The sequence below is a fragment of the Rattus norvegicus genome, chromosome 4 (assembly GCF_036323735.1).
Source record: "Rattus norvegicus strain BN/NHsdMcwi chromosome 4, GRCr8, whole genome shotgun sequence".
Lineage (NCBI taxonomy): Eukaryota > Metazoa > Chordata > Mammalia > Rodentia > Muridae > Rattus > Rattus norvegicus.
In genome coordinates this window covers 105223492-105236097 of record NC_086022.1, presented here as the reverse complement: position 1 = coordinate 105236097, position 12606 = coordinate 105223492, and the positions used below count along the sequence as shown (strand labels likewise).

The window sequence follows — 12606 nt, the reverse complement described above, 5'->3', positions numbered from 1 at the left end:
TAGAATTTTTGATTCTTTTTCAAGTACTCTGAAACTTCACTATATGTCACATTCCATTTATTTCTTTTATCTATTTTTTTCATCTTTTTCTTTCTTTTGTTCATTTTTCAGTTTCAGGTAACCCCCCACCAGCTTTGAACTCCTATATACCTGAGGCTAATATTGAATTCTTGATTCTCCTGCCTCCATTTTCCAAGTACAGAGATTAGTGTGTAAAGGAGCCATTATTCCTTGTTCTTTTTATTCATTTTATTTACTCATTTTCCAATTGAAGTACATTTAGATTATTTCCATTTTTCTTCCCACATCCATTGGATATGACTTGTACAATGCTGACAACTGAATGATCTTACCCTTTCTTCCAGTCCATTATCTGTTAGTTGTTTTCTCAGGGTTACCACATGTACATACACACACAAACACACACATTGGTTTCTAGGAAGCTCATTAAAGTTTTAAGCTCATGAACATTTAATTTCTTTTTAATATTTCTGGCAGCTCTATCAGGAATGCAATGGAAAATAAGAGAGGTAATATGGGAAAGAACATTACTAAAATGAATTACATATGAAAATGTCCAAATAAAATCCATTATTTTATACAATGATTATAGTTAATAGTTAGCAATAAACATGATTATTTCCCAATACCTGTACTAAATAAAAGAACTTTCCATCTATGTTTGTATTTTGTTGCTGTATTTTTTTGGTTCTTATTTGGTAATAAGACTTTGTAAGTTCATAAAGTATACTGGATAGCTCTCCAACTTTTCTTGGTTCTGGAATCATGAATAAAAAAAAAATATTGTATGTGTTTTAGTAGAAGTATGCCTAAAATGTTTTTCATGTTTTAGTGGAATTTATGTCTTTAGCAGTTAATTTCAAGTTATGTGTCATGTAATCTAAGTCTTCCACATCCTCTTGTTTTTAAAATTTCTGAGATAGATTTATAGTATTTAATGTGATTATAAGCTGTCAAAACCTTCTTGTAATTTAGTACTATTAACTTAATACTTTCAGTTAGAATAATTCAATAATACATATTATTTTATAGAACCAATCCTTTATTAATATAATTTTTTTCTTTTTATGCTTTTACTCTTAGTCATACACTGTGTAACAACATTATGGTGAATGACACATTACATATACAATGGTGATCCCATAAGGTTTTCTCAGTGACATGGTAGTTTTTATAAGCATATCGTTATCAATATGATGAAATCACCTAACCACCTTTTCTCAGAATATATCCTCATTAAATAATGTATAAAGATGCTAATGTAGTTTTCCTCTGATTAGTCTTATAAAAAATTTACCGTAATAGTTTCAAGCTTCTTATGCTGTACTTAATTCTTATGTCAAAAAATTTTAAACCACTAAGAACCTCTCCATGTTTATTTATAAAATTAACCCATTTATATTTATTGTAAATACAAATGGACTTATTCCTGTCATTTTATTTTTAACCATACTTTCTTCTTCTTTCTTTTGTTTTTCTTGCTCCCATTTCTGCCTTTTGTTGAAGTGGATAGGTTTCTTCATTCCATTTCCCATCTCTTAATGGTTCGAATATCATAAATTGAATTCAGTTTTATTCAACTTCAGCATTATTTAAGCTTTAACATCCTGACGTCATGTATTCAAACCAAGTATTTTTCAAAATGAACATCTGGCACTAATTTGCATTGTGTATTCATTTTCTACTACTTTTTGAACTTTTTCTTAATTCTCATTTTCATACTTTTAAAATTAAATTTCCTTTCATTCTATAATAAAGATTAAGTGCGATGCTAGGTCAAACACCAGGCTTCATAAAGAAGTCTTCAATTATTCATTCCATTTTCTGATTCAACCAAGAATCCTCTGGTCCAAACCACAAAATCGTCTTTTCTCTCCTTTGTCTTTCAAAGTCACCTCTTCCATTAGCTCTTTAATCATCAACTTCATCTCCTTTTTCAATTTCTTTGTTGTCTCAAAACATCTTATATCCACCTTACATTTTTTTTAAAGAAACCCTGCATTCCACATAGTTTTGAATAAATTGTTTGCCTTTAGATTTAATGAACATCGTTTTCCAGCAACTCCTTGCCTTTCTTCATTTATCCTTCAAAATGGCGGACCTAGACAGTCATGATCAATACCACGTGCGCCTGCGCCTCCAGCGGCCATTTCACCCATCAACCCAAGCTCCAGAGTCCGCCCCTTCTGGCGCCTGCGCACGAGCCCCCGGAGCCCAGTCGCTCCTCCCCCTCTAGCTGCGTACGCTTGAAACCGCACGTCCCGGTGCTGTCCCTCCCCCGCAGGCTGTGTACCGCCCCCGCCCCTTTCCCGTGAGATTCTTCCGCCTAGTGGAAGGTCCGTCTTTGCTCGACAGCCTACGCGCTTCAAGTGCAATCCAATAGGCGCTCATGGTCCTGGGTCTCCCCATTCACTCTTATCTGTGAGCCTGTGTGATTTTCTTTTCTGGCCTCAAAGTCGATAACCGATTCGGCGGGACTTTTTTGCGTAGCGCGAGGCAACAAATGGAAGAATGGAGCTGCGGCGGAAGGATCTGCTGATCGCAGTCTGCGCGCTTTAATGGGGGTCGGCTTCCAGTCGGTGCTGGGAGGGGGGAAGGGAGGAGGCAGCCAAGGAATTGTTTTTTTTTCCCGACCCCGCCCTCTTCAGTTTAACCATTAGGAACCAAGAGTTTCCTTGGCTGCCCCGCCTATCCCCCGCGACTCAGCCAATCATCGGTGGCAGCGGCTCCGAGGGGGCGGGCCCGGGAGGCTGTGCGTGTCTTGTGTGAGAGAGCTCTTGAACCAAGTCAGAGCTAGAGTCGGCTGGGCGGCTGGGCTCTCTTGCCGCCGTCGCGGGTGACTCAGGGAGGCGGGAGGCGGGGTAAGCGCTCCGCGGGCCTCGGCTGCGGGAGACAGAGGGAGAAGGGTGAAGGACCCGCGCGGGCGGTCGCCGCGTCTTCTCGGTTCACGGTTCAGGACGGGCGGGGGTGCGCCCGAGTCGGCGGCCCGGAAGCGGGGGGCGGGGGCGCGGCAAGTGTCGAGTCTCGAGCTAGTCCACGGCGGCTCCGAGGCCGCTCGGGGCGGGGACCGGCCGCTGGGACGGGCCCTAGGCACTGAGGGAGCCTTTTCTTTGCCAGGGCGAGGGGACGAACACTTAGGCAAAAGCACTGGCGCTGCGGCTCAGTCCTCCCTTCTCTCTCTCAGTGTCCAGCTTTGAAAGGTTTGGAAAAAGCGAAAGTTGTTGGGGCGAGAGGGTCACGCGGCACTCCGGCGGGTGTTTGCGGGGGGGAGTAGTGGGGGGGTGGGGAGGCGCTGGTGGCAGCTTGGGGTGCGGAATCCACCTGCGGGGGTGTCACTCCACCGGTCCCCGTCGGCGCTTCGTCTTTTCGGGCCGCCTCCGACCTCGGCCGCCCCCATCGCATTTTGTTTTTGTGCCTTCTGCAGGGAGGAGCCCTTCCTGCTGGCGTGGAAACCATGGTGCTCACGCTCGGAGAAAGTTGGCCAGTATTGGTGGGGAAGCGATTCCTCAGTCTGTCCGCAGCTGAAGGCAGCGACGGCGGCCACGACAACTGGGACTTGGAGCGCGTTGCAGAGTGGCCCTGGCTGTCCGGGACCATTCGAGCTGTTTCTCACACTGACGTTACCAAGAAAGATTTGAAGGTAAAAAAGCAAAAAGACGAAAACAAAATACAAAACCCCTAAACAAACAAACAAAACCATCTTCTGGGGGCTGGGCAGTCAGACGGTTTTCAGTTACCTTGGTAACGGGACAGTCAAGCGCCCCTCCCTCCCTTTTCTGAAATGGGCCACTAGAAAGTTGGCAGGTGATCAGGAGGTGCAGAACTCTAGACCATGAAAGTCTTTGAAATGGTGTGTAGTGTTAAGGTGTGTTTGGCCTAGAGCTCCAGTGGCCCGAGATCAATAGTGGGTTTAGGATTGTTCAGACATGCTTCATTAACGCAGGCACTGGGTCCCGCTGGGACAGTCTGATTATGCCCTCAACGGGAGGAATATTGTTTATTAGTAATAGGTTAAAGAAGTGGATGACATTTAGAGTCACCATTGAGGGCTAGCTTGGAAGTGCTTTCAAAAATGAAGATTTCAGGTGGGGTGTTCCTTTTTATTTCTTCATTCAACTTCTTAAACTTTACAACGTGGAAATGGAGTGTGAATGTAAGGGAAGGAGCTTAGTTGTGTTTTTTAGTTCTGTTTGGCTTGTTCGGTGGGTATTTGTGGATGTGTGGTTAGTGAGGCAGGAGTGGGAGGGACTCTGGTTGTTAATGAGGCTGGGTTGTTGTGGGTACAGCCATGTATGGAAGCCTTGGGTGGAGCTGTCCCATATAGGGTGTTTGAGAGGAAGGAGAGAAATGGAACCGTGTGACCAGCGAACACATTCTGGAAGGAACCTTTTTCAGTTAGATCTTTTGAAAGGAATGAATTCTACTCTGTGATACAAATATTGGTGTGACAAAATAGTAGGGAAATAACCAGTGAGGAAGCCATTGTGCCCACAAAGACTCCTTGTGCAAAAACATCTGAAAGAAGATTCCTAACAAAGGCTCCATAGTGATTATAACTTAAAGAAAGTTTGTCAAGACAGAAGATATTTCTACTCTGAATAATGTGCATGCCTTGGGATCTTCTGTTTTTGCCATTTTCTTGAAAACTACTTAAAGGAAGCAGGTTTTAGCCATTGTGAGTTAAATGTTGATTTCTGAGACACTTCATTTGAACTCAGTTCATGCCTATACTATTATGAGTCTTGAGAGGATCATTGGAAAAAGTTACTTGCCTATGTGTTTTCAGAGTTTCCACCATGTGCCTTGTGTTCGTGTTGCAAAGGAAAAATGACCCCTGGGCATTTAACCTCGTTGCAGGCATCATAATGATCACTAGCAACTGCACTCTACTTGGTCCTTACAGCAGTGCTTTGGGCTACTAAGGACTGTTTGTTGTTGATCCCATGTTACTGATGAAGACCTGTGCCTGGGGAAGGCTGAGGTTCATGGCCTATGGGCCCCATCCTTAGAAATTAACATGGCCTGTACTCCAGTCCAGGAAATTTCCCTACTTCCCCCTTAGCCATCATGCTGCCTGGTCAAAGTTGTGCCACAGAGCTGCCACTACTTGGACTCTGAAACATGTCTTTTCTCTTCCATTCCACTTATCTACCAAATCAAGGTTTAGAGGCAGGTGTATGCAGATGACCAGCCTGTTTGCTCTAGGCTAATAACCTTTGTATCTAATATAGGCTCATGTACTAGATTTCAATCGTAATTGTGGGGTTTGTCTTTGTTTTTGTTTTGTCTGTCAAGTTAAAGAAGAAATTCTAGTATATTTATTTGATCTGATCTAAATGGGAGCAATATTTAAACTTTATAGTTCTTAGTTCTTGGGAGGTTGACAAGAGACTAGATTTCCTTCTCATGATTAAGGGCCTGTTGGACTTCACATGTAATGTAAAAGGTCTTTAACTTATATTGTTCCCCCCCTCCCAAAAAAAAAACCCTTTTAGGGGGAGCTTCACTTTCAGACAAGTCTTTGGTCTGGGCTGCTGTAATTAGTTACTAAATAATGATGGGAGGACTTGAATCAGTTTTTAACAGTGTATCTTCTAGGATTTCAGTTCAAAAACAATTTTGTTATGGGTTTTGCCTGAGAAACTCTTACAACTCAGTCCTTCTCTTAAGGTACAAATCTGCTTCGGTTTGTCCAAGCATTTACTGCTACATTCCCTAGTTGATCGCAAAAGTAATTAAGTTGTATTTAACAAAAATGTATCTTACAACTCTAGAACCAAGTTATATTCAGTGAGAATAAAGCAACAACCAGTAATTAAAACCATGTTTACATCTGGGCCTAGGGGTCTTGATGGTTTGAGGGTGTCTTGTGATGGAGTTACTAGGCTAAATAAAAGAGAATTTCAGGTTGTATGCAACTGTTTATTTACTGTGTGCAAGTCCAGCTTTTCTGGATGAAGGAAAACAAGTCGAAGGCTGCTTAACATTGTTTCATCTGGAAAACACTTTGTAACAAAAGGAATTTATAGGTTAGAAAAGCAATATCCAGAGTAGTGGATTTTGAAGAAGTTAAGGTGAAAACATTGTTAAAGTAGGTCATTGTTAAATAATTATTCTGTGGTGTCTTTTGAACCCTTCTAAGTGTCCTCAAATTGGGTAAGTTTTGGTTTTTTGTTGTTGTTGTTTGTTTTCTTTTTTCTTTTTCTTTTTTCTTTTTTTTTCTTTTCTTTTTTTTTTTTTTTTTTTTTTTTTTTTTTAGTGTAGGAAGTGAGATTGAAAGAAATTAAATAACTTGTTCACGCTTCTCTCCAGACCTTAGGCAGTGGCTTTCGTTTCAGTTAGAGTGGAGGTAGGGTGCATTATTATGCGAGTTTCTTTATGTCTAACAATGGAACTTTGCTTGGCATTTAGTATGTGTTCAAATACTTGGATGAATAAGTGAAGGACTTAGGAGAACTTTTCCTTTGCTATGGGGAAACAGGAATAACTTACTGATGAGGCAGAGACCGTTTCCTAGATTTAAGGACTTGTTTTATCTAACCCTACTGTGTCTTCTTGAGCGGGAAGGGTACATTTGCGTGTTGGGAAGGTCCTCTACCCCTACTTGCCTATGTAGGTCTTTAGTTTCTTTGTCTGCTTTCTTGAGTTTTCTGCTCCTTCCTTTGGCTATCTTTAGCAAATAAGTATAAACTGTTTCTTACTGTTGTCAGCAGTTAGATGTTCTCTGCCCTGTTGAACTGTTAGAACTGGAAAATTGTGAATCCCACTGCCAGTGAAGCTGTGTGAAACTAGAAACTCATAGCACAGTGCAATAAACAGTTTACCTCTTACAATTGAATGTTAGGTTATAGAATTTTCAAGTAGCATTGCACATATACATATATGCACACTCATTGAATTCTTTTGAATTTATGGAGTGGTGAAACATCTAGTGCTCTATACATTATAAAGTTGGCATAGAGTCAACATATAATCAAAACTACACTAACCACACCATTCTCTGAACTTGGAAACATTTTTCTTGGCGTTTCAATGGTTTTACAATTATATACCAGGTGAGATGAGTTTAAACCAAAATTGGTAGGTTTGGAGAATAGCTTGATTAGAAGTAACATTGCTCCATGTAACATACAGACTTCATTGTTGGGAGAAAAATTAGCTTGAAATATTTAGAACTATCTAAAATCAAGATATTTGATAGACTAATAGGCACCACTTATACTCTATTAAAAGCAAATGTGGAAAATACAGGTAATCAACCATAGTTTATTAAGCACAAATAACATTTGTTTGTATGCCCATGAAAAGAACACAATGGAAACCAGGTAGATCGATCAGCTCATAAACTTGTATGGGTTACTTTAGTTATCTTTGCATATCATCTGATAGAAATATTGGCAGAACATCTTAAAAGGAGTGCCCTTTATTTGATAACTTGAGACAGGTTTCATGTACTGAATTTGTATCTGAAGAAGACCTTGAGCTTTAACCCTTGCTTTTCCATCACCATGCCTGACTTAACTCAGGACCGACCTCAGGCATGCTACACTAACGTCCACTAGCTTCTAAAAGATATGCATGGTTTTGATAGGAAACTAAAAAATGTTGAGGAAAGCTCATAAGTTTTAGATTACAGTAAATATTTTGTGCAAGTCATTTTTTTAAACCTAATTTTTTAAAGCTAATATGAATTTTAGCCAAATACAACCTGATACTTGAAAGTCACGTAGATTTGTCCAGCCTTTGGCATGTGCCCCAGAATATCTATAAATACAACCCAGCCAAAAATAAAATTATAAAATAGGAGAGCTTTTTCTTCTTTTTAAAAATCATGATTGTGTTGTTTGGGCAATTGAGGTTTATAGATGATGATATCATTTTGCAGTTTAAAAGAATTGGAGAGTTTTGAGTAGCTAAGGTTTTTGTTTTTGTTTTCCCTTCTAAGTATTTCTAATGTGAGAGTGCTCTTGTGTGACTTTTAAATTAGGTTATCTTAATGGATAATCTGAATGGGTAATAATTGTGATCTTAAGGTTTGGGAAGCCACTTATGGCATGTTTTTTTTTTAATCTAAATTTAGTGAGATGCATGTTACTATTATGGTTTTGAAGCTAGTAAAATAAGATTTAGAAGATTAAATTTAGGATTTAGAGGGGTTTTTTTTAGCCAGTATATTTCTTTTCTTTTGAGCATATGTGTATGTTGTGTGCATGTATGTGGTAGAATCAGAGGTTGATGAATGCCTTACTTATCACCCTCCACCTTACTCTTTGACACAGGGTCTCACTGACCCTGGAGCCTGCTGACTAAAAACTGTGTGGCCACCAAACTTCCAGATCCTCCTGTCTCTTCCCTTGCACTGGAATGATAGGCACATGTTGTCTCATTTCGTGGGTGCCGGGAATGTGAAATCAGTCCTTACGCTGTACGTCAGATCATTACACATCATACAGAATAACGGTTCTTGACTTGAGGCTCAGGTTAGTTTCCTTATAGTCTCACATTGATTTTGTTCATGTAAAATCATCCATAATAAAGGTTTATCAAAGCTGGGCGTCAAACCCCAGATCTCTAATCTGTATTTTTTGTTTATGGTTATCTCTTTTCCGTATTTCTGATATACAGAAAAAAAAAACACCTGTTACTGAAAGCTGGATTAGACATAAGGCTGATGTGAACAGATGAAATTCTCTGGCTAGGAAATAGGAACATGTCAGTTTTTGAATATGAAGTTGGTGTTAAAAGTTGGTGCCACTATTTGAGCGCTGGCAACCAAACCCAAGTCCTCAGTAAGAACAGCAAGTTCTCTTAACTGCTGAGCCAGCTCTTTGGCCCACAGTCTCAGTGAGTCTAAAAAGATACTGTGTAGATTAGCCAAGGTTTAGTATTAGAGTTAGCAGTATTGAGGTGGAAACTTATTGCCATCTATGTAGGTAGATAAGAGAAACAGATTAATTCAGATTAATTCAGAGAGATGTTGATTTATTCATTTTAATAATTTTGTTAATGATTAGAAATTGTGTGCCAGTGATCCATGATGGCAAGCAAAAGCAGACACAGACTTTGACCTACTAGAGTTTATATGTCAGTCTTCCACAAATAGCCAACTGTGCGTGAGCATTAGGAAGAGAAGGTACAGATGTCTTCATTCCATCTACCACAGCAGATGTTGACTCTGGTAAGGAAAAGCCTTTCCAAAGAAAGGGTTCTTTAGCTTCTAGCGAAGAGTGGAAGCAAATGAGCTAGTGTCTCACTGTTGGGGAGTAGGAGACACGATCAGATTCTTAGATAAAAGATAAACTGAAATTCAAAGTGAGAGACTGGTTTGTAGGAGGAAGAATTTTAAATAAAAATAATTTATCTTCTGCACTGCATATTAAGTGATTTTATTGAAATCTGTTAAAGAAGATTAAAGATCTAGATTAATGACTTAGAGAAATGCAGGGTGTTTTTAGCAAATTTTATAATCTTCAAGATTTTATGAATAATTCCTGGCTCAGAGTTGCTAACAGACCTGCTCTGGGTTTGCGGTGAGTTTGTTTTTTGTTTTTTTTTTTGTGTTTGTTTGTTTGTTTGTATGTTTTTGTTTTGTCTTAATAGCTTTATACAAACTGTAGTAGTAGTTACAGTGTTAAGGTTCTCAGACATTTTGCATGTCAGAAGCATAAGGCATTGCAATACATGGGAAACTTTCAAAGATAGTTTAACGTTCATACCTGAAACTCTGTGGGTTGTGGACACAGCTCAGTGACGAGCACTTGCCCTGAGCTCCGTGGTCAGCACTGGCAAGCACAGGACAGCAGCACATCTTTAGATACTGATTTCTGTGAGTAACCAGATAAGCTTTAGGCTTCTCTGAGGTGAACTTTCCAGGTTAGTTGGAAGGGATATATAAGGCTTTGTGCTAAGTTCTTCTGATACTGGGAAACTCCGAAGGTGGATTGTGGTGGTGGAAGAGTCATCTTAAACCCACTTTTAATGTTGACAGAATTAAAATGCAGTGTGATAAGTATTTCTTTGGGTTTTAAATTCCTTCTAACTCTCCAAGATCATACTCTAATTAGCATATGTAAAACCCTTCTGTTGGAGGTTCTTTGAGTTCTGGGCTTTTAGAGGTCATCTTGAGGGCGTTGCTCTGGACTTTTGCATCCGGAAGTATTTCTTTGGGTTTTAGATTCCTTCTAACTCTCCGAGATCATACTCTAATTAGCATATGTAAAACCCTTCTGTTGGGGGTTCTTTGAGTTCTGGGCTTTCAGAGGTCATCTTGAGGGCGTTGAGTGAACGTTGAGGGCGTTGCTCTGGACTTTTGCATCCGGAAGAAGTCTTTGAAACGGAGATCGAGTACCTGGTGGAAACACCCTGCATTCCAAGTAGGATAATGCAAGTATAGAACTTCATTTATAATTGAGTTTGCTTTGCTGTGTTTAGGTTTGTGTGGAGTTTGATGGAGAGTCTTGGAGAAAGAGAAGATGGATAGATGTCTACAGCCTTCTAAGAAGAGCATTTTTAGTAGAACATAACCTGGTTCTGGCAGAACGAAAATCACCTGAGATTCCTGAGCAAGTTATTCAGTGGCCTGCAATAGTGAGTAAAACTTGTGTTTCATTGAACTGACAAATGGAGAATATTTAATCCATTGAGGGTGAAACAAAGGAAGCATAATGTTCCTTTGAAACAGTAGTGTCATACATATAGCAGTGTGGAAGAGTTGGGGGGGCAACTCCTGACCTTCTGCCTACCCTGGTTGGAGCTCTGTGGTTTTAGGCAGGTCCCATGACTTTTTAGGACCTTATTAAAAATCAGGATGGAGGTAGAAAGTAGCAAGATGTACATTCACATAGTTCTTTGGTTTGGCTAGATAGTCAGCATTTGAAGAAAATTAGGTTTTGCTGCTGACTTTTTTGAAGTACATCTGACAGGCAGCAAAAATAGACCTGGAGAGGACATACCAGATTTCATGAGAGACAAGGTGGAGCTTGAAGGAGGAAGAGTCAGGTATAGAGTATTTGGAGAAGCCGGGAAGCAGGTGGAAAACGGCCAGACTCTGCAGGATGCTAGAAAAGTTCAGATTTTGTCTCTGAAGTGAAAAGCTACTCTAGGTGTTTGAACAATATAGGGCAGTAGTTACATTTCACCCTTTCTATTTTTTTCCAGCCAAGAATTTTCTAAAAACATACTCTGTCTCTCAGAAAAACATATATACACTTCTTTCCCACATAAGGTTTTGGGAAATCATGGATCTGTAAACCTGTGTGTTAATAACTTCCAAATGTACATCTGGTTTAAACTACTGGGTTTAAATAAATGTTGTAATCTGGTGGCAGCATAAATGTTAGGAAATCCTTGCAGTAAATAAAAACTTATTGGCTTTGTTACTTCTTTATGTGTAGAAAGTTGTCAGTTCCTATTTCCAGATTGATGTTGATAGTAGTTAAAATGACATAACACTTTTTTTGTTCTGTCTTGGTTTTTGTAATTTTTTTTGTTTGTTTGTTTTTAGATGTACAAATCTCTACTAGACAAAGCTGGCTTGGGATCCATAACTTCTGTTCGCTTCCTTGGAGATCAGCAAAGTGTATTTGTTTCCAAAGACCTTTTGAAACCTATACAGGTAAACTCTTGGCGTGTTCTTTAACACACAAGTAGAAGTTCTGCTCATGGGAGAAGTCAAATGCTCTTACTCATTGCCTATGTGCCTGTACCTCAACGGGAAGAATTTAGCAGAGTTGCTGTGTAGCATCTCTTAGGTAGCCTGTGGGTTTGGCTGTCTCTTGGGACACATTGATGATGTACGGTGTGGTGTGGAAAAAGGTAGGTGATCTCACAGTGACTTTTCAAAGTTACTGTTTATATGGGTATTCTATGCGGTCCTCATTCATGAGTCTTAGCTCTGCCTATTTGCCCAAATGTAGCTGTAACCCCCAGTTGTTATCATTCATGGCCCTGTGTGGAGTCCTGCACAGAGCAACAGTTTTCTGATTCCTGATGCCAGTCTCAGTTGAAGTCAGACACAGTCTTCTGCATTTTTTATTTCAGCTTTGATAGTGTAAAGAAATTTCATCGTGCAGCTTAGTAATGTTGTTTCTTTCCCACTCCATTTTCATCCTCTTTGTTTTGCCCCTAATAATTTTTGATAATTTCATTATTTTAAGTGCCCCTAAATGTTACAATGCTGTCTGCAGGAAAGTATTCAAGAAGGAAATGTACATTAGCTACTAAGTTTGGTTTACCCACGAGGTTCAAGGTTAATGGATCAGCAGCAATATTCCAAGTAAGATATCTGTCTTTGGACAGATATAAGATAAAACTGTTGCCTATTGATCAGTTGATGAAAATGTGACTAGAGTTCTTAAAATCCCTGTATTTCTCCTCAGAGCAGTTGTTCCATGTTCCCTAGTTCAACATTTTTAGCAATTGGGTAGTCAGTCCTCACCATCAGCAGTATTCACTAGTCACAATTCATGTACAATCAGTGTGCAGAACTCAGGTCTTTTTTTACAACATAAAAAGCTCTCATAAGATAAAGCTCTTGGATCTTGCTCATAGGTGATTGGTAAGAATTTGTTAAAAGGGAAGGACTGC

General features: G+C 39.7%; 1 protein-coding gene across 3 annotated transcripts in view; it reads left to right on the top strand.

Moving 5' to 3' along the window:
• Positions 1-2571: 2571 nt before the first annotated feature.
• Kdm3a (lysine demethylase 3A) overlaps positions 2572-12606 on the top strand; it is a 44319-nt gene continuing 34284 nt past the window's right edge. The window contains exons 1-5 of one of the 3 annotated variants that reach the window (XM_006236637.5): positions 2572-2882; positions 3139-3221; positions 3446-3661; positions 10453-10608; positions 11525-11635. In XM_006236637.5, coding sequence (XP_006236699.1) covers positions 3476-3661; positions 10453-10608; positions 11525-11635 — 453 coding nt within the window. In that variant the 5' untranslated portion in view covers positions 2572-2882; positions 3139-3221; positions 3446-3475. Of the gene's footprint in view, positions 2883-2986; positions 3014-3138; positions 3222-3445; positions 3662-10452; positions 10609-11524; positions 11636-12606 lie in introns of those variants that run through there. The other 2 variants (NM_001389240.1, NM_175764.3) reach the window with 2 other exon arrangements.